Below are 22,227 nucleotides of genomic sequence, written 5' to 3' on the forward strand. Positions count from 1 at the left end.
TTGTGAGCTAGTGAGTTTTGAAGGCGATTCGATCATGTACAGGCAGCCAGTGGGCTTTGCATTTCTCCAGAGATATGGGTGTTTTTGGGGATATGGAGTGCTGCTCTGAGGGTGGTGTTCTGGATCACCTGCAGATTTTTTTTAGTTTGTTTGTTGGTGACTAGGTACAGGGCATTGCAGTAGTCTAATCTAGATGGGATAAGCGGTCTGGCTAGCGTGATGCAGCTGTCTAACAAGAATGGTCTGCAGGCGTTGATAAGTTTAGATATGGAAGCTGCCGCCAAGGCTGTGGTGTTGACTTGTCTATTTTAGTGAGCGGGCAGAGTCGAGGTAAACTTGCAAGGTTTTTAATGCCATCAATTGTGAAAGAGTGAAGAGTCGTCTAGTTTGTTTAGTTGGTGTTGAAATCCTATGATGAGTAGTTCGGCCTTTTCCTCGTTGAGGCAGAGGCCATGTTGGGCTATCCATGCATGTATCGTTTGATACATTTTGTTTAGGGATTTGGTGTCTTGGTCATGATTACCTGTTATAGGTATGAGTATTTGGGTGTCATCCGTATAGTTGGTGTAGGTGACGCCCAAGTCGTCAAGAAGGTCGAAATAAAGGTTTAAAAAAATATTGTAGAGGGTCGGTGATGGACAAGAACCGTGCGGTATGCCACAGGTGACTGAGGCTGGCTGCGCTACTACTGTAGCTAGCTAAGAAGACTCTCCGTTCTGTTAGAGGATGGACTGTATCCAGTGACTGGCATTATTAGAGAATTGGGCTGCTGAGGCAAGGTGGTTGCATAAGATGTTGTGGTTCACTAAATCGAAGGTGGCTGAGAGGTCAAGCAAGAGGAATGCTATTTTGCTATTGTCTTGTATCTCGGCTATTTGTATTTTTAGGTAAAGTAAGGCTGTCTCAGTACTGTGTGCTGGTCGGAAGCCTAATTGCCTGAGGCCTAGGCGGTTGCGTGTTTCAAGATGATTTTGAATTTGCAAATAGGCTGCATGGTCAAGTATTTTAAGGAGCACTGTTATGGGGCAGTGGTGTGTGGGTGTGTTTGGGTCTAAGATAGGCTTCTTAAGAAGTGGGAGGACCCATGCCTCTTAAGTTGGTAGGGACAGTATTCATTTCAAAGGGGGTGTTGATTTAAGGTTGTGATGAAGGGGGTGAATTCAGCCGCACATCCTTTGAAGAAGGAGGCAGGGCATATGTCGCCTTACAGCGAGAAGGTTTAAGGCTAGTAATGATTTTTCCAAACTTCCTATGTTGAGACAGGGGAGGAATTGAAGTAGGCGATGGGGTTCTGGGTGGAATATATATATATATCAACTGAAACAAGCCCATTTTGGTCTACTAGGGCTTTTTGAATATCTGCACTAGGCGGTGTCTTTGGTACACGTGTCTAGTGGAGGCACTGGTGACTCAAGCTCGCATAATATAGTAAATATTTCTTTGGTGGCAGAATTGGCTTTGGTAATTCTGTCCTAGTTAGAACATTTGGTTAGTAGGATAGCCATTTTGTAATTTTTGGATGCAGAAGTGAGTGTCTTTGTTCAGATCCGTGGAAGATTTTTTCCAGTTGGTCTCAGTGGATCTTTTGGTACTTCGTAGAGTCTTTAGGTTCGGGTGTACCAAGAGTTGATGTGCGCATAGGGTTTAGGTTTGCGCAGGCTTAGAGGTGCTACTTTGTCTATGGCTGCTGGGCAGGTTTGATTGTATAGCTCCACCAAGGTGGATGGATTGTTAGTGCCATTCTGGTGTTCTGTGATAGGAAGTATCAGATGTAGTATTTTCTCTAGTGTTATGTTGCGAGAATTTCTGGATAGAGCTGCTGGGGGAGGTAGTGTGTGAAGTGGCATTTGTTTTGTTTTTTGGTATTGTGAATAGAATGAGGTGGTGGTGGTCCGACCAAGGGCATGGTGTGTTGGACAGGATGTTAATATTGCAGTTGTGATTTACCAGCCAATCAAGTGTACAGCCTTTGGTATGAGTGGGGTTGGTGATGCGATGTGTAAAGCCTGAAGCTACCATGGTCTCAGTGTGGAGACATAGTCCTTCAGGTTGTATAGACTGAGGTTAAGGTCTCCAGTAGGATTATTTTGAACGAAGACTTGGTGTTTGTGGCGAAAAGTTGGGTCACATCTTCGAAGAAGCCAACTGCACCAAGTGGTCTATATATGAGGTGGATAGTCAGTGCTGCAGTGTGTGATTGAGTTAGGTTAGCAGTTCCCCTCAAGGGAGTGGTTGGTTAGGGACTTCCCATATCAGGATTAGTTTTTCTGCAATGCTTGCTACTCCTCCTCTTTTAGCCCCTAGTCTATCGGTTCTGAAGATAGAGTAGCTGTCAGGGATTGCTGGGTATAGTGAGGGGCCAGCTGCTGCGTGTAGCCAAATTTCGGTAATGGCTAAGAGGTCCAGGTTGTTTGTGGGGATTAGGTCAGCGATATCTTAAGTGTGCGCTATGAGTGACCTGGCGTTGATGAGAGCGCCTTTGCCCAAGAAACAAACGCAGAAATCCACTATATCCAACGTTTTGCGCTCTTTGTTTGGCAGAGACTTTGGAGTGTGTGAATGTGAAGTACTCTTTGGTGTGGCAGTAGCACATGTGGTGGTGGCATTTTGGGAGTTGGGAATGGAGACAATCTTGTTCCGAATGGGGGTGCTAGAGTGCGCCAGATAAGCCTGCGGACTAGGCAGATGTGGTGGTTGGCAGGTTCATGTGGAGGTGTGGTAAGTGACGCTAGAGTTGCAGCGAATTCTTCTCGATGTTAGAAAGGGAGTGGTTCTTCGTAGTGATGGGCAGGTTCTGGCTATTTGTGATATAAGCCTAAGGTTGCGTGAGGAATGGGCAAGGTTGGCTGTGGCCATTGGACAGTTGGCTGTGGGTGGTGCATGATGTCATCTGGCTTAGACGGCGTGAGGAGGGAATTAAGTTTAAGAGCATTAGGTACTGTCTGAGCGTTCTGGAAGGTGGTCGATGGTAGATGGTGAGTAGGCGGTTGATGTCCACACTGGGTGATGAGGTGGCCATACTGTAAGCAGTACATATGAAGACCTCAGACTTGGGATGAACAATTGGTGCTGTAGGTACTGTCTGGATGTAAGTCTGCGGCAGGAAACGCGTAGGGAGGCTAGTGTCTAGTCAGGTAGTTTGCTGGCCATTCTAAGGGTAATAGTTGTCAAGGGCTTGGGTCTGTCAGGCTGGTGCAAGGTGGCTGAGTTAGGTGTAGGTTTCAGGTTGCTCTGGTTGCCAAGGTTGGGGCTTGTATTGACTATGCAGTTCAGGTATGGAACAATGGCTTGGGGTGCCATTTTGAGCGAGGCTATGGTGTGGCTGAGCAGTGTACTAGGTGAGTAGTGAAGGTCTATGTATACAGGCTCTTGGTGTGAAACCTGAGGTGAGTGCTAACCTCGGTGGCTAGGGGTGTAAAACCTTATTTGGCATAAAAATGCAGCAAATTTGAAGTACAGTCAGTGGGCATGACCAACATGAGGAAACCTCTAGATTTGAAAAACAATCGAGGGTTATGATTAGTATCAGACACATCAGGAGTTCTAATAACCAAGTGAGGGCGTGACTAGCATAGAAGCAGGCCAATAGGCAGAAGCACATTGATAAAACAACTATGTGATTCACAATGAGTCGGGCATAACTAGTTGGGTTAGGGATTAAAGGTATGGTGAGCCTAGAGAATGTTTGTTTTTGCGGCGCATTTGCAGGTTTGTCCCAGTATGCAGCGTTTACTGCCTGTTTATAGGTAGGGCTACAGAATGTTTGTAGCAAATAGATGTTTCGATGAGCTTTGTTGGCCGAGTGAGACGGGTGGGTGGGTGGATGGGGGGGGGGGGGGCGGGCTAAAGGGTGCATGTGCAGAGCCAGTTTAGAGGACTCTCCGATTTGCGATGTGCGTCCCCGTCATGTGGTAGGCGATAGTCTGGCTGAGAGTGCTAGAGTTGCTGTGCACTTGATTGAGCAGTTAAAGAAAGGGTTGGAAAGGGGGCTCTGAGGAAGGATATTAGCTCTGGGTGGTAGATCTTGGACATGGGAAGGTAAGGTTTTGTAGGCAACACAGATGTTGAGTTTGGCTTGCTTGTGCGGCGGTTCTTTCAGTAGAGTGCCGATATAGGGAAAATAGTGTGGCTTTGCGTGGTAAAGGGACCGTGATGTAGACGCTCCTCAGCACTCAGTGGCCTTGAGCGTGGACATTTAGTGGGGGCTGGCAGTCGCCTGCTGGCTCACTGATTGGCCTGCTTAAATGGGCAGGCAGCCAATCCAAGCAGCAGCCTGCTGTGTATCGAAAGCACTCTGGTGCTGGAGGAAACGGCAGCCGTTTTGGAGAGGCACTCTCTCCTTATTAAATATAAGATCAGTGTAGCAAGGCAGTTATGCAGATTGAAGTCATATACAGCAGCGCAAATTCACAGCAATGTTGACCTTCTAAATTTAGAGAAATCTAGTTGCAGTCGATCAGCATCAGCCCAAGGAAGGGCTTACCTTATAGAAGTGGCACGGGCCATCCATTTTGCGAGCCACGTGTTAGAACCAGTTTTGGGACCCTGCCTTTCCAGGAACACTGGAGCCTGGGCAGGCTTCAGGGGGCTGAAACCCGCCAAAGGCAAAATGCCTGATTCAAACAGAGTAAAATCCCAGAAGGAACTAACTGCCAAGAAATGGCGAAAACATTATTGGGGGGGGAAAAATGGTCCCTCTTGGAGTGCTGTACTGCAATCAGCCTGCCGATACATGGTACAAGGTAGTAAAAAACGAAACCACTGTCACCGGACATTCAAGTTAGGAACGGCATGTTACATAAGTGGGATAAAGCGGTTACTATGTAACGTTCCCCCCCCCCCCCCCCCCCCCCCCGCACTCCACATAGAGTGGTGTGTGCTGGACCCACAAAAGAAAAGGTAAGATGGGAGTCATCTTACTATTCTTGGGAACAGTAGTTCACCCAAGAAAATGTAGTTAAACAAGTGCAAGGGACTTCTCAGTGGCACTGCACAAAAGGTATTGTGTGTCGCAATGCAAACAGCAGATGCCTATGGAGGTTACCAGGCTGCATTAAACAGTAAGAACCACGTAAATTCTAGTTGGAAAAAACACATGAGGGTGAGAGTCCCACTCGCGCAGGAGTTGAACATTTTGCTTGTTCCTCTTGCGAACGTCGTTTCGCTAGGGCGGATCCTCATTCTCTCTGGAGTGTCTGGGACCGTATCACTGTTAGGACTCGCGTTTCTACTGTGACTCCCTTTCGGTCCGGGCACTTCAGCGTCGTATTTGTCAGTGGGAGGAGATCTTCCAGAGTTCCTCCATCGCATTTTCAACTCTTTGCCTGAAAGAAAAGACGCCCAGTAAGTTCCTTACTTTTCAGGGCACCCCGGCTGGGGGGGGGGGGGGGGGGGGCGGGACTCCTTTCTGGTGTCTTCCAGGTCCACGAGGGGCTTCAAAAGCTCTGCTACCAGGGTTTCTCCTGGGACCCCTCACAGGCCTAATAGGCGTACCAGGGTTTTCTCTGAGGGTTCCCGCGAGGGGCCTGCTGATGCCAGATCACGATCAGAGGTTCACCAGTCAGTGTTAATAGCCAGCATAGTCGTGCTGAGGCATTGGGTACCGGAGTTCGCTCTGAGGTCTCCTTTTTTGGAGCTTCCCACACAGACACCGGGATGCGCCCTGCGGCCTCCTTGAGGCTTTCTGTACCGAACCACTGTTCAAGGCTCCTTTCGGGGAGCTATAAAGTCTGGACTCTTTTCCTCTTATCGAGGCCAAGGTGTGTACCAACAGAACTGAGACCTGTTAAGGTCTTGTCTGTGAGGTGGATTCCTCAACTTTCCCACGCTCAGTGTTACTGGCTTTGCCAAGGTTCCTCTTTTTGAGGCTAATTCAAGGGACAGGATGTCCAGTAAACATCCAAGACCCATCGTACCGGCTCTGCCGAGGATCCTTGTGTCAAGGCTAAAGTTTCGATCAAGTCCCCTAACCTGTCTGTGGAGTCACCTGCCTCCTCTCCACATGTGATGCAGTTCTCCTCATATGCTCACAAAATGGCGGGCCTTCCCGCGTGGTCTACGGCAGCCATTTTGGATTCTTCCCTCACACCCACGCTATCGACGGTGGGTGCTGGGAACCTTCTTTTTGGTGGACAACTTTTTCCACGCAACAGTGTGAATCCGCCCCGCCCATCTTATGACTGGCGTGCTCGGATGCCACTACCACATTCGGTCTCGCATCCTCCTACATCTGCCCCATTGGTCTATGTAGCCTAGGTTGGTGGCAGGCCCTCTTAGCAGCCCTCCTCACTACGTTCTTGGGGTTATGCCCCTCATGAGCGGCCTCTGCCCACTCCGGTGCCTAGGTCTCGGCAGAGGGTGCCTTTTTTGGGACATTTCATAGTCTTGCAAACTCTGATCCATGAGGGGAGGTACTTTAGAGCACTTTAGGGAAATCTGCCCTCGGGTGCTGCATCCTGCCCTGACAGTTCGGTCATGGCACCTGTCGCCCCGGCAGTGGCACCACCTCTGCCTCCCGGCCCACCTCCAGCTCTTCTGCCTCCCTTGTCTCTGGTTGACAAGACTCCAGCAGAGCGAGATGTCAATTTGACACCGGTCGCATCGCAGCCAATGGATCCGGATGCACTAGATGACCTCAGGCAGATCAGGACAGTGTGGACCAGCCCCGCTCTGTCCAAGCATTCCACGACCGGGTAATGGGCATGTCACTCCTTGACATACCAGTATCTGAGGCACTAACTCCGCAGGAAGGGGTGCTTTCGGGGTGCTAACCTTGTCTCCACAAGGACGCACCGGCCTGTTCCTTCAGAGGGACGTCCTGGCCGAGGCCTGCAAGGTCTGGGATAAACCCTACACTGAGCTGCACATAAATAAAAATTGATGCCAGTTACGGGCTTCACACCTCGGAGGAAGTAGCCTTGGCGTCGTGCCCACTCCCGTCCTCGACGGTGGTAGCGGCCGCCACTCTGCAATCCAAGCCGCCCTCTACGACCTCTGCAGCTGCGGCACAGGTTCTGGCCACGGTAGACAAGTTGCTTGATTCCTTGGGCAAGAAGAATTTTGCCAACTCGGCGCTGCAGTTGCAAAAGGCTAATGCAGAGCTCATTTTGGCAGCAGCGAATATGAAACTCTGGAGGGATTTGGCTGACTTCGGGAGTTCATTCCTGTTGACAGGCTGGAAGGTTTTCAAGGCGGTTTATCAGCCTCCACTTCGGGGACAGGCAGTTTCTCCGCCGAAAAGGCTGCAAAATTATATTTTTTGGCGCTTGCATTAGACTCCGGTGGGAGGACGACTCTTATCTCATCTGGAGGCGTGGCAAACCATCACCGAAGACCGTTTGGTTTTGTCCCCCCACCCTCAAACCCTTCAATCCTCCCTTTCAGCAGTCGGGGAGTCCAGAAGCTTCTAAATCTCAAGGTGGTGACACCCTTTCCCCTAGTGGAAACCCAACCAGGTTGGCCTGCGCACCATTCTAGACCTTTCCCAGTTCAACCTTTTTCTTCCCCAAGAGAAATTCAAGATGATCACGCCTTTCCAAATAAGATCCTCTCTTCAGAAGGGCGACTGGCTCAGTGTTGTGGACCTGCAGGACGTGTATATGCACATCCTGATCTGGAGCCCGCATCAGAAATTTCTGCGTTCCTCCCTGGGAGAGGAACACTTCGAATTCCGAGTGCTCCCTTTTGGTCTCAGCTTAGCATGTCTTCACGAAGATTTGTATTTTATTGAATTTATATAGCCCTTTACTCAAAAGTGCTTTACATGAGAACAAGTAAACATACAGCAAGCATAAGATGACAATTGAACCACACCCTGATAACGGCATAAAGGACCACTTACAATATTACAGCGGAGAGAAGGGTATAGGAGGGGAGAGGTGAACAAAGGAGTGGTAGGTGGAAAAGGAGTTAAGGACGGGGGAAAGAGCAAGAATGTGAGGGAAGAAGGTAGGTGAAAATGAGACAAGAATCAAGCGGGGGAAGGGTAGGAAAGGGAAAGAAGGGATTGAGAGGGTTAGGAAGAGGAGGCATATGAAGTGAGGGTAAAGGGGAAGGGAGGAGGTAGAGAAGGAGGGGTGCTAGGGAGGAGAGTGGAAGAGGTAAGATTTTAGAAGGGAGCGAAGGGAAGGGAAGGGTAGGAGGGAGAAGAGCGGATGTGAAGGGGAGACGGTTCCAGTGGAAAGGAGCAAGGAATTGGAAGGAGGGGGGCACAGGGTGGAGGGGAGAGTAGGAAAAGATTAGCCGAGCGGAGAGGACGAGAAGGGGTGTGAAAGGAAAGAAGGGAGAAGAGGTAAGGGGGAGCAAGATTATAGAGGGATTTGAAAACAAGACGGAGGAACTTGAGTTGGGAGTGGAAAGAGTGGCAACCTAGAGAGGTGAGGGAGGAGGAGATGGAGTAAAGTGGTGAGAAGAGGCATAGAGATCGGATGGCAGAGTGGTAGATGGATATGGGAGGGGGAGTCCGAAGAGAAGGGAGGAACAGTAGAGTCTGGAGAAGAGGAGGGAAGTAATGAAAAGTTTAGTGGCGTGAAGGGTAAGGAGGGGTCGAATTTTATGAATGTTATAGAGGTGAAAAGGACACAGTTTAGCAGTGAGAGAAATGTGGTGAGATGGAGAGAGGTGAGGGTCAAGATGGAGACCAAGGTTCTGGAGTGGGGAGAGAAGGAGAGCTGGGTGCGGGGGGAAAGAGAATGAAGGGGGGAGGGAGGAGGGACAGTGATAGCAGGGAAGAAAAGTTCAGTTTTATCAGTATTCAGAGTAAGGTATTGTGAGGACATCCAGGATTTAATAGCAGAAAGGCAAGAAGAGTTTATCATGAATGTCAGGAGAGAAGGAGAGGAAGAGTTGGGTGTCATCAGCATAGAGATGGTACGAGATGCCAAAAGAGGAGATAATAGGAGCTAAGAATGAGGTGTAGAGTGAGAAAAGAAAAGGGCCAAGAACAGAACCTTGGGGTACTCTGTAGTTGAGAGGAAAAGAAGGGGAGGAGGAACCACCCCAGGAGACAGAAAAGGTGCGGTTAGAAAGAGAAGAGGAGGGGCAGTTAAGAACATTGTCCTTGAAGCCAAATGATGAAAGGGAGGTGAGGAGAAGATGATGGTCAACAGTATTGAAAGCAGCAGAAAGTTCAAGGAGAATAAGGATCGAGGAGTGCTTTGCGTAGCGTGCAGATGATGTTGGTCATCACAACTTTTCTACGGCTACAGGGTATTTGTGTGTATCCATATTTGGATGACTGGCTTCTGTGCAGTCCTTGTCCAGTGAAAGCCTCGAGCAATCTTCAGTCTCTCATTCAGCTCCTGTTCGCTCTTGGGCTGTTGGTGAACTGGCAGACATCCTCCATGACGATCTTTCAGGGCCTGATATTCCTGGGTTTCCGTTGGAACACGATCGACTGCAGAGTCTACTTGACTGTGAACAGGATGGCGGGTCTGTTAACCACATGTCAAGTTTTCATTCAGTCAGAGAGCATGTCCGCCAGGTGGTTCCAGAGGCTTCTAGGCCTCATGGCCTTGTGCGTTCTTGCTCTTCACCTCGTGTCTCAAAATGCGACTCACGCATATGGCCCTTCGGAGTTCCTGGCTTCAGGCAGTGGACCCGGACACCAAAATGGTTCCGGTCCCACCCTGCATGATAACATATCTTCTATGGTGGTCATCTTCCAGCAATCTGTTGGTGGGTGCTCCTTTTCAAGAGCCCTCCCCTCAAGCAACGATTACGACTGACTCCCTTATCGGGTGGGGCGTGACGATGGATCATCTTCAGGTTTTCGACCTGTGGTCGCCACAGGACAGACAATTTCACATAAATTATCTGGAGCTTCTGGTGATTTTTCTTGCCGCTCAAAGCTTTCAAACCAGTGATTGTGAACAAAGTTGCCTGCATTCGCATAGACAATGCAGTATCCATGTTTTACATCAACAAGCAGGGGGGTACCAAGTCACCTCCCCATGTAGATCTAGCCATTCAGATTTGGGAATGGGCCATTCAGCACAGTGTTTGGCTGCTGGCTATGCACATTCCAGGCCAGTTGAATGCAACTGCTGACACTTTCAGTAGCCGAGCGGTGGTCAGCTACAAATGAGAGGTGAACACAGAGATCCTCTCTGACCTTTTTCGCCATTGGGGCACTCCAGAAGTGGACCTCTTTCTGACGTCATCAAACAGGAAACTTCCTCTTTATGCTTCCAGGAACCGGCTCAGAGCTTCTTTCCTGGGGGATGCTCTCGAGATTCCGTGGCACAACATGAGGGCCTACGCCTTCCCGCCTCTTCCTCTGATTCACCGGGCGCTATGCAAGCTCAGGACGAATTGCACTCTCCTGTTCATAGCCCTGTGGTGGCAAGCCAGATTCTGGTTTTCGGAGCTTCAGCATCTGTCAATCTGCTCACCGATCATGCTTCTGCTGCTTCCTGACCTGCTTCACCAGAGCGATCAGCAGATGTGGCACCCCTCCCCATAATCATTCAGCTTGGTGGCCTGGTGCCTAAATTAAAATCTTTAGAAAGTTTCAACTGGATAATATGCACATTATCCAGGCAGCTAGAAAACCTTAAATGAGGGCTCAGTGTAGGAGCAAATGGCTCTGTTCTGTCACTGGTGTTTAGCAAAGCAGCTGGACCCCCAGAGAAGCTACCATCGACATGGTCCTGTCATTCGTTTCACATCTGGCAACTTCAGGCATTCTTGTCTTGTAGGACTTATTTGTCGGCTATCGCTGCTTATCTGTCCTCGGACTCTTGCCCTTTTTTCATTGACAAACCCTGTCATTAAGAGACACTTTGCAGGTCTATTGCATCTTTATCCACCTGTGCACAACCCGCATCCAAAGTGGGAACTGAATGTGGTGCTCACTGCCTTATGCCATAAACCTTTTGAGCCCATGATTATGGTGGACTTGAAGTTCCTTTCGTGGAAAATGGCTTTCTGATTGCAGTGACTTCAGCAAGGCATGTGAGTGAGCTTCAGGCCTTGTCTGTAGAACATCAATTCCTCACCTTTCACAAGGATAAGGTTGTCCTCCGGACCAATCCCTCTTTCCTTCCAAACGTGATATTTGATTTTCATCTGAACCAGTCTAGTTCCTTACCTGTTTTCTTTCCAGACCCGGCCTCAGATGCCGAGAGGGTATTGCATAATTTGGATGTCAGACGAGCTCTAAAGTTTTATTTGGATGGAACATCTAAACTGAGGAGCTCTTACCAGGTCTTTGTGACCTCCGGAGACCCGAAAGGAAAGCAAGCCTCTAAAGCAACTATCTCCCGATGGATTGTATCCTGTATTTCAGAGGTGTATACCGTTCAGGGCCTTCAGCCTCCAAAGGGAATTCATGCCCATCTTATGCAGGGCAAGGCAGCTGCTGTTGCCTTCCAGAAATATGTACCCTGGGAAACCATTGCCAGAGCAGCTGCGTGGGCTTTCCCATCAGCTTTTTGTAAGCATCACTGCTTAGACCGACGCTCCAGAGCCGATGCTCAGTTCGGGCAGGCGGTTCTTAAAAACCTCTTTTTAGTAAAGGAGTTCCATCCACCCGTTTTCCTGTGAGGGGTGCTTGGTAATCTCCCAAAAGTATGGAGGAAAGGGGATGGGACGTGGGAGTATAACAGTTACTCACCGTAGTGACTACCTTACTCCTAGTCCATAGTCCCCTTTCCTCCATGCGCCTACCTGCCGTCCCCTCGAAGTATCCTCTAGTATTGCTTAAATGGTCTCATACCTGGTGATAGAAAAGGGCGATGGGCAGAGCTAAGGAGGGCGGGGGTTACGGCCGCGTGCGCTACCCCGCATAAAAAGAGGAAGGATGCATTTTTCAATTTGATGCTTTTTCAGAAAAAGTGCTCCGGTCCCGTCCCACAGAACTGAATGTCCCAAAAGTATGGAGGAAAGGGGAACTATGGACTAGGAGTAAGGTAGTCACTATGGTGAGTAATTTTGTTATCACTTTCCGGCTCTTGGGTCTAAAACAGTTAAAGGTCCTGATCTTGGTTTCGATCCATCTATGAACCAGTATAATCATGTATGTGAACAGTTAAGAGTTGATAGTGTGGCTTGAACTTGTGCAGGTTGGCTGTAACAGTATATATCATGTTCTATAATATCTTGTAGGAGCAAATAAGTTGTGCGTGCTAGGAAACCCGTTTGCTTACCAAACCTGTCTTTATTCATGCAGGAACTTTGAACTTCCCTGGTTGGATGAACGCAGTCGATGCAGGCTAGAGATGCAGAAGAAACAAACGCCACACCGGACCTGCAGAAAGTAGCGAGAAAGGACGTTGTTGCCATATGTGTAGCATGCTATTCACAAGGACTGCTGTGGATCTGGTCCGTGAATCCTGTACCCTTGTGTCTAATCTGATACATTGCTGTGCTCCACTGCGTCTTTGTCTCACTGGACGTTGTGTCTTTTTGCAGCGCAGTCCCTACCTAGGCTTGTGCTAGTCCATTGCAAACTCTGAGAAATTGACTGAACGGATGGAGAACTTGTGATGGGAGGCCGGCATGGAGCCGCTCCCGTCAGTGTACCACAATTCATAAACCCATTGGGGGAGGTGGGTTTAGAAGGGTGCTCTTTGGTTATGGCCTTAGTTGCACTGCAAAACAATACTGCACTGTTAAAAAAAAAAAAGAAATCACATGTAGGGGGTCCTGGGTGTTGGTTTACATGTTAATCTGTTGAATGTCTTGCATCGTCCCTTCACTCAGGGTCATCTAGGACCTAGATTCTAGGTTATCAAAATTACCTTTCAGCTCCGTGTACATTATGCTGCTTTGCCCAAGAAAATGTCTATTGAATAGGCTAGGAATTATTTAAATATTTCCCATTTGGAAAATTGTGGGAATGTTTTCTTTTTTGGCAGTTGGAGAACGCGACTATTCTGCAGAGCAGTGATTGCGGTAAAAGAAAAAAATGCATCTTATATGCCCAATTTTCCTTGCAAGTCCCTGGTTTTGGGGACGAAGAAAATTCAGGGTGAATCTGATGGTTTGAATGCAGAGACGTTGGCTCCTTGGATGTTTGGTTCCAATGCCTTCATCGGTGAGCCATCCATGAGGTTTGGGTCCAGTGCCTTGGCAGCGAGAAACTGGTTCAGTTGGGGTCTGTTGACACGGTCCTGTGATAATCTGTTCATTTTCACTGCATATGAAATACTTAACAGCAGCCTTTTTATCCATGTTATATTTTTGGAGGGGTCGCACCCTTTCGAGTAAAAAAAATAAAATGGCTTGTTTTTTAACCATTTTATCTGGTAGAAAATCTTCATGAAAATTGCGTGTTCTCTGCTCTTCATCCCCCACTTTCAGCACTGGTTAACTGAGACAAATACTGATTTAGACTAGAATGAATGTTTCCTGGCACATGTAGAAGGCATACATCTTTTTTAATTAAATGGGGTTTAATTGGCTTTTATCATTACAAAAGTTTCAGCCTGAACTCTCCTGCATATTACTTGACTACTTTGTTTCACGGAAACCACTATGCCCACATATCTCCTTTCTGCATCTATTTCAGTTCACGTGCCCTCTTTTTTGAATTGTGGAGCAACCAAAATAGTCTCTTGGAATTCACTTTGTAGGGATTACAGCAACACTGTGAACAGCCTCCCCACCCCACCTCGGCCAGCTCCTGACTGCCCTGGCAAATCAATACCTTGCTTTAAAAGTGCTATATTTGTGTTCCATGAACAATTCAAAAGCTGTTCTACCTTCAGCTTGGTTTAATCTGCGTTGCCACACCTGGTTTTCTGCAATTATAGCGCATAATTTTGATACCATTTCTAATGTGTCAACTTGGTTGTCTTGTAAATATCTTCTAAAAACAAAGGTAAACTGGTTGTAAATAAACTATTGTCTGTTACATTTTTCTTCAGTTGGTTCTGTTCGACTATTGGTGGCAAAGGTTGGAAGCATTACAGAATGTGGAAGTAGCTTACAAAAAGGGTAACCGTTTAGATCTCTGGCTTTACAAATGACTGTAGGAGCAGTCTTAGTAGGTCCGCCTATAAGAAGTGGAGTAAGCAGGATCTTTGAACACTTTTTCAAAAAGAATAGATTTGAATTTCAAAACCAAATTTAAAAAGAATCTTCCATCCTAATCTGGTCTGGAGCGGATAGAGCAGATGAGTGGGTAAGTGTACAGAGAGAATGAGTGTACAGAACGGATGAAGGTATAGAACAGATGAGTGTAGAGATGAATATATAGAACGGGATATTGCTCTGTTGAATGCGTGAAAAGCACGAGTGCTTAAAGCAGATGAGTGCGTAGAGGGGGTGAGTGCGTAAAGGGGGTGAGTGCGTAAAACAGGTGTATACATAGTACATGTGAGGGCATAAAGCGGATGAATGCTGGAGCGAACGAGTGTCCAGAGTGAACGGACTTGTTGCATAGAGCGGACGAGTATGTAGAACGAACAAGCACAGCTTGCATCCAATACTGATGAATGCGTGGAATGGATGAATACGTAGAGCTACAGAATGCGTAGAGCATGGGGCAGACAGGTGTGCATGCGTGGGGCTGACAGGAGTACGCATGATGGACTGGAGCGTGCGGAGTGGACACGGAACGCGTGAGGCAAGCAGGAATGCATGAATGCGTGGACCGGAGTTTATGGTGCAGACTGGGATGCATGGAACGGACTGGAGCGTATAGAATTGCGTGACGTATATAGTATGGTTTGGAATGCAGAGAACGTTAGAAAGAGAGTATAACCCATCATATCACACCACCACGCTTACTCTCTCCTTACATCAGCACTCAACTAGAACACAGAGATACAATGACACCATTCGGTATAACTTCTCATACCAACATCCGCCGCTCACTCCACATTCTAAGTAATCACTGCTGGTTACACCCCACCCCCCCCTCCAAAGCCAGGCATTATCCTCAGAATGCAGCCACATCCGATCTGGATAAATCCTGCCAGAACGAACACATTCTCCTAATCGCTCAACCACCACACCTACCGCTAAAAAGCAGCTATTACACGGATACCGCACGAGCTGCACACATACCCGGTGCTCACATGCACCTTTTGGCTCGCTCTACTGATCTGAACTTCAGTTCCCAAGGGCGTTCAACCAACCAGCGCCTTCAGACCATACCAATGGTATATAATGCGCTATATAAATACAAAATAACAATTTTCAGGAAACCTCATTAATATTCATGCAATAAATAGGCATAAAGTGATTCTAAATGTATGCACGTGTTTTCTCATGAATGTTAATGAGGGTTACTATTTTAACACTAGGCAACCTTAAATTGGACAAAGTGCCTTTCTCCTTTCCTCTGGTGTTGGGGGGGGGGGGGGGGCTGACAAACCATATGACACTCAAATTATTTGTGTTACATATAAAAAGTATGATTATCATTTGATAAAATATTTAAAGTACCCAAAGTGTGACTAACATGTTATATACACAGTAGAAATAATCAATAGAATATGCTAGTGCTAGGTACCTATATACATTAAAGTGCATATAATGCAAATACCACTAAAATAAATCTCATATAGCACCATTCGTTATAATAACTAATTGTATATTGTTGGAACTCCTTTTAGGTCCAATGAATGTCATTTACATTGATATTGATGAGAACCCTTACATGTTTCAATCTCATATACTTAATGACAGGCTTTTCTTCAGGGGTTGACAATCTTTTGCATCGTGTGAGGTACCTATAGCCGGTACACGACAGCCTTCAAATACTTATGAAGGAATATGGGGAGGAAGGATAGCTCTTGGGCAGCGCTTTTGTCTTCTAAGCAAGACCACGCAGTGCAGCACCGGTTCGAATCCTGATCCTGCGCTTGGAAACCACTTGCTGGTATCTGGTATTAAGCGTGTTATTCTAAATAGTATTGGGTAGTTTATGGTTTATTGAATCAAGATGTGGGTGCCACCGGCCAAATCGATTAAAAGTGGCCTGTCCCATAAAGGTAGAAAAAGTGAGTGGAGATATTCATGATGGTAGACTGGTATGGCCAAAACGGAAGGAACTTATTAGTAAAGTGGACCTATTAATGAGATAGCCAGAACGCATGTCAGGATTCCGGGCCTGGAGTTGGCCAACCGTACTATAAAGCATCTCTCTTCACAATTAGTCTTTTTAAGGTTTTTACATGGCCCACCAGCTATAAAATAGTACTCTAGGCAGGTCCTGTAAATCTACAGCACACATTTTTTAGGAACTGCTTTTTCACGATTTAAATATGCCCTTATTCACTCCATGTTCACATGCTGTCTCAGGACCTAACCAAATGTTGTGCCTTATTTGGCTCTTTCATAGATTCACATGTTTTAATGTTTCCCATCCAGGTGGGAGTTGTCTCAAAGTTGGTGAACTGTAACAACAACAGTGACTTGATGCATACACTATGGTGGTGGTCGGCATAATATTTTTTTATAAAACACAGAATGCATTTGTCCCTTTCCACTAGACCCACCATTTAAATTCTGCTTGCAGTGTAATTCTAAATTCCCCAGGGGAGAAACACTAGGTATGAAATGGTTTTCTCCCAAGTGACCATGCCAAAGACTGCCAGGTGTGCTTAAAATCTAAAGTGAACCCTGTTCAGGGAGTTTTCCCAAAGTCCACCTGGAAACTAGCACTCACTATCCCTTGGTATACAGGTCCCAAACTCTTATCACCCAAAGGATTGGTAGAATGACAGAGCAGCCAGGCTCATCTTAGGAGGATGTAAGCTGTAGGTAGGTACAATGAAACCAGTCAATACTATAGTCCAAAGAAGATCTTAAACACAAAGTTCTAAAGTATTTACACAAGGCAGGCAAGTAAATACTGTTTTGGGCTAACTAATATACGTAGGAAATATCAACAATACTCTTCAAAGGTGACTGCTTCATTAGTACTTGCTTGTATTTACAATTATTAGAAAAGGGCAGTTCTACTGTTTAAATAGTAGTGCTGCGCAACCGCGTTTGTTACAGAGAAATTACCGTTTCCTTCATTTACAAAGTCTGTAGGAAGGAAAAGGAGGGTTATTGAACACTATTAGCAGTAAGATATTTCCCAGCAACACTTTTCAAGGCTCCAACTGTAAGTAGAAAAGGTAATGTTCCTCAGGATACTTTTAGCTACTTAAATAAAATACTTTAGGAGTGTATCACAAGTTATAGGGACCCTGCAAAGGACGCCCAAACGCTGCTCCCCTCCCCCACCCAGAGCACAAGCTGTTAAGCCTGGGCCAGGGGTATGGGTGGACACTCAAGCTTGTAACACACTCCAGTGACACTGGAGCGACTATTCTGCTTGAGGTAAGTTCTACCTTGAGCCCCACAGTACCTTATGGTGGTTGATGAAAATGCTGCTGGATTCTTTCCTGTGCCGCAGCAACAACCCGGTCTCCTGATTCCTCGGTCTAGTGGCGAAAGTAAGGACACTGAATGGGATGTTGCAGCAGCAGCTATGAGAAATGACTCTCGGCAAGGCCTACTTCGGTCTCCCACATCAGTCTGCGGTTTTGGTGTCTTTTTTTTTTTTTAATTTACATTTTATTGATTTTAAAACATCAGTAGTAAACATAGAGGTGGGTGCATGTTGTATTCACATAGTAACACCAAGAAACAATTTACTTACCACCTGAATAGACTTAACAACAAATATTTGTCTCAGGGCTGGATGTTGCTTGATTTTGCTGATGAGTTGGGTCGTTCCTCACTGAGCCTGAAATTTATTGGTTGGCAAAGTCGCACCAGACCTCCTCATGTCGTGCGGCCTTGTCATGGAGTGCTGCCGTGATTTTTTCCATCGTGTAGATATTTCTTGCAATCTGTATACAGTTTCTTTCAGTCGGGAGGTGTAAGGACTTCCATTTGACGACTATGCTCGCTCTAGCAGCGGGGGATACCAGTCCTCTAATTCTAATCAACTCATCGTCTAGACCGAAGAGGATCAGAAGGGGGGACAGTTCCCTTTCTATGCCGTCTAGCTGATTGATCCATCCCAGGACTTTCTGCCAATAGATGCGGGCCTTGGGGCAGCCCCACCACATGTGCCAGTAATCGGCTTCCACATTGACGCCAACACCTGGGGCTGGAGGACTGAAACATTTTGGATAGCCGGCGTGGGTCATACTGCCATCTATGGAGTAGCTTTGTTGTGTGTAGCTTGTATTGGGCTGCGATTGACACTTTCGATGGAGTTTCACAAATTCTGTCCCAGGCCTGTTGGTCAAATTCTCTACCGAAGTCTTTTTCCCCATCTCTCTTTCAGGCGGGACCTCGAGGGTTGATCCTTAGAGATCAGGGCGCTCTACATGCGTGCTATTAGGCCTTTATTTGTGGTGGTCGTGTCCAAAATTGTCTCGAAAGGTGTGAGCTCCCTCTGTGTTTTGGCCTCCCAATCCTTCCTGGATAATACGCCTTTCAATCGGAGGTACAGAAAGACCGGGATCGGATGTAGCTGGAGGGCCTCCTCAAGGTTTGTAATTGGAAGGAATTTTCTGTTTCTCCACAGCTGGCCTACTCTCGTCCAGCGTCGAACCAGGTCTGGTATCTTGCGTGTTCGGGGATCTCCTCTCTGATCCCAGGGGACCAGAGATGGCTCAGAGGAGAGGGCCACGCGGTGACTCCAGACATTCCCTTCCTTCCATATGTTCCACAGCATCCCCAGTATTGGGTGGTTGCGCAATCTTCTCGTCGGTTTCGGCCTGGGGACCCATAACCAAGGGTAACGGGGGTCAGATTATCATTGTCTAATTGGATCCATTGGAGGTCCCTTCTGTCACGCAGTAGTATCGTTCTATGTCCGGTAGACCTACTCCCCTGTGCTCTTTTTGGTAGTATCAGGGTTTCATATGATATTCTAGTTTTTTCCCCCCATTCCAAAGGAAGTCTAATATGGCTTTCTTGATGTTTTTGAAGAATTGTTCCGGGATTGTGATGGGAAGGACCTCAAAGGGGTATCGCCATCTTAATTGCATTTAGGCGTCCAATCCAGGAGACCGTGAGCGGTTTCCATTTTGCAAGGTCAGCTCTGAGGGCGTCGAAGAGTAGGTTAAAGTTTGCCTCGTACAGGTGTTCAAGATCCCTTGTTAAGTTGATCCCCAGGTAGCTCTATGTTGGCCCTCCGATGATCAGTCCTAGCGTCTCCAGGTCTGCGTCCGCTTGGTGGTCTGGGGAGGGTTCTTTGAGCGGGAAGAGTGTTGATTTGGTTTTATTTATTTTGAAGCCTGAGAGTGTGCCATATTCTTCTATCGGGCGAATTGCTCAGGGAATCGATGACATCGGATTTAGTATGTGAAGCAGGATGTCGTCTGCATACAGGGCAAGCTTGTGCTCTGTCGTTTACTCGGAGTCCCTCTACAGCAGGGTCTGCTCGGAGTGTCTGGGCGAGGGGTTCCAGCGATGGCGCAAAGAGAATTGCCGAGAGAGGGCATTCTTGTCTCGTTCCTCTGCTAAGGGGGAACCAACGGGAGTATTGGAAGTTTACTGCTACTGATGCACGTGGCGCCGTGTAGACGGCTTTGATCCCTCGTCGGAGAGCGGGTCCCAGACCTATTTTCATCAGTGTGGCTTCTAGGAAGTGCCACTCCACCCTGTCGAATGCCTTCTCGGCGTCAATCGATTTTGGTGCCTTTTTATCAGCTCCAACAGTGAGCGGTTACCATCTTATAGATCTGCCTTGATGCTGCAGTCCTACACTCTGGTGAGGGGACTTGATTGGATCATGCCTCTCGAGGGCCAACTGGACCACACCAAAGTTCTGGGAGGATTTTATTCATGCAAAGTTGTTGCACTGCAAATGGGTCAAAGGTCCCCTGGTATTGCAGCCATGAAGGGTCACAGCACCTTGTGGGAGGGGCTCAATTTGCAGTTCGTCTCAGGGCTGGTTGGTCCCACCAGCCAAAGGGAAGGCATTGTCCTCTTCAGAGCTCCTCTGTTGACGAGAACATTGGGTCAGGACAGCAGTGGTTACTTAGTGATTACTTGAAGGGTCTGCAGGCGGCCTCTTGTCTTCACTGGAAAAGAATATCCAAAGCTGGTCGGCTTGCTTTCTGCCTCGGGAACCTCACCTTTAATTCGGATATCCCATTCACTCCTCTGAAAACTCTTAGCAGTTTACAGAAGGGGGTGGGTAGCTGTCTAATCAGCACAGCCAGCCCCCCCAACCCCCAAAGCCTCCATGCTTCCTGCCTTCAGGAGCCTAGGTGGGGGTACCCGAGGGTTTCGCCAAAGGCAAAACTCACATGTAGACCTCCCCCTCCCAGAATGGTAGAAGGGCTAACGAAGGACAGCCACACAAGAAATGGTGAAAAAGAAAGGAGTCTCTATGTTAGAACATAGGTTACCCTTTGGTGCAAAACCGAGGCTGTGAATACAGTCTGCGGGAAAAATAAATAGCACCAAAGTTGGTAGAGCAGGTCTACTGCCACCAGCCATAACTTTAGGGTTGTCACTGTGACCAAAAGAAAAGTCACAGGAGCAGAGAGAACGGGATACTAGGTATCCATTTAGCTCTCCACATAATGTGTGCTAATCGCTCAAAGTTTTAGGAAGGATACAAAGTATCCCTAGTTCCTTTTAAAAATAGTTGTTCTTGGGGGATATGAAAGAATATAATAAATGGAACCCAACGGGTCCCAGCAACACTGCACTGAGGGTGCTGTGTGCTGAAAAAGTGTAACACAGATGCCTTTAAGAGATATGGAACAAAGCAGAATACTTACTTAAGTAAAAAATAAAGAACACAGTTCCCATAGTTAAAGCAGTACGTATGAAGAATGAATATTGGGGGGGGGGGGCTCCCCTCATTCAGGTGAACAAGGAAAAAGGTCCAGATGTCCAGCACAAAGTGCTGTGGGGCGGGGGGTTATCTCACTAGGAGAGGGGATTAAGCATAAAACTGATAAATCTCCCTAACAAAGACTCTTCGGGAGGGTGGTCAAAAGTGCTGGCCTCCAACGCTGTGCAGGTGGAATCTGAAGCAGCAGAGTCTGATATTTGAGTGCTGGATTTTGAGGTTGGGGAATCTGGCGTGGAGACCGGGCCAGACCAGACCCCCAACAGGCTAACATGCGGCTCCTTCTAGAAAAGCCTTGCAACAGATCCCCAAGCTCAGACGGTTTTACCTCCAGGTGGGTTATGGAGAATCTCCCTAGCGATCTAGAAGCTTGTAAAATGCATACACGGGCACCAGCACAAGGATAGCAGAGAGTGAAGCATCTAGGATTCAAACTCGAGATGGAAAACAAAAGGTACTTCCCGGTTTTGAGCAGAATCTCCACTGACAAAGGCACAGGCAAATTCCTGACCAAACGAACACGTGCTGATAAGTGGAGGGGGGTTCACCTTCCACACCAACATCCATCAATCTGACTCCGGAAGAGAAAATGCTCACTTTGAGAAAGCATGGAGGAAGTGGACAATAGGACAACCAGGACATTGACAGCAAAATTCTAGTTTCAACACTTGGAGTAGGTTCCAAGGCAGTGAAACTGTCCATGATGCCAGACTGAGTGGTTGATGCGGGATTTTCTAGTGACACAAAAATGGAAAAGCATGAGACGCCTTCTAAGAGGAAAATGAGCACAACTGATAATGAGCCCACTAGTAAGCATGCGAAGTCACATGGACATTCACCCAGAACTTTTCTTTTACCATGAATATTTTGAGGACTCTGGTGATGCTAATCCTCATCTGGAGATCCAGAACTTCAACCTGGATGACTTGCCTGGTATGCGCTCGACGCCCCTGGTCACTGTGGTATCCCACTACTTTCAGTAATTAAAAGGATAAACATGTTCTTTGTCAGAACTGGTCTCCACTAAACCAGTCAAGCCAAGGGTGGAGAAGAAATCTAAAACTTAACATTTTGACACCATGTACAGCAGCACTAGTCCTCCAAGGCAAGAAAAAGGGCTAATGCATCTTTGTCGGCCGCAGGGTATCCCCTATACACAAGGAGAGCAGATTTGTTAAGCTTTTGGTTGCAAAGCATGGCTTGTAGCTTCAGGACTGCTAATGCTGCATATCTAATGTCTAGGCACAATGCTGTCACAGGTTTCACTTTTTCCCACCTGTTTTCGCTGCCTTGCGGAATCCTTCGCCGGGGTTTTCTTCCGTGCTGTTTGGGTCTTGTATAAGCCGTCTTCGGATTCCAGGATTTGTTCACCTTCTTCGTCCGGGATCAAGGAAACTCTAGGCAGGAAGGCAGCATTTGGGGGCGGACTGCGTGGAACGCGGAAGGATACAGGTACAAGG

At 47.4% G+C, this 22,227-nt stretch overlaps 1 protein-coding gene across 2 annotated transcripts in view; it reads left to right on the forward strand.

Moving 5' to 3' along the window:
* MSL1 (MSL complex subunit 1) overlaps positions 1 to 13,855 on the forward strand; it is a 137,133-nt gene extending 123,278 nt beyond the window's left edge. Inside the window, exon 9 of one of the 2 annotated variants that reach the window (XR_011283106.1) lies at positions 12,170 to 12,219. Coding sequence is in view for 1 of the 2 variants with exons in the window: in XM_069634784.1 (XP_069490885.1) it covers positions 12,170 to 12,260 (91 nt within the window). In the remaining variant the exon portion in view is untranslated. Of the gene's footprint in view, positions 1 to 12,169 lie in introns of both variants that reach the window. The other variant, XM_069634784.1, reaches the window with a different exon arrangement.
* Positions 13,856 to 22,227: the final 8,372 nt, after the last annotated feature.

Source organism: Ambystoma mexicanum, chromosome 13 (genome assembly GCF_040938575.1).
Source record: "Ambystoma mexicanum isolate Mex_15411 chromosome 13, UKY_AmexF1_1, whole genome shotgun sequence".
Taxonomy (NCBI): Eukaryota; Metazoa; Chordata; class Amphibia; order Caudata; family Ambystomatidae; genus Ambystoma; species Ambystoma mexicanum.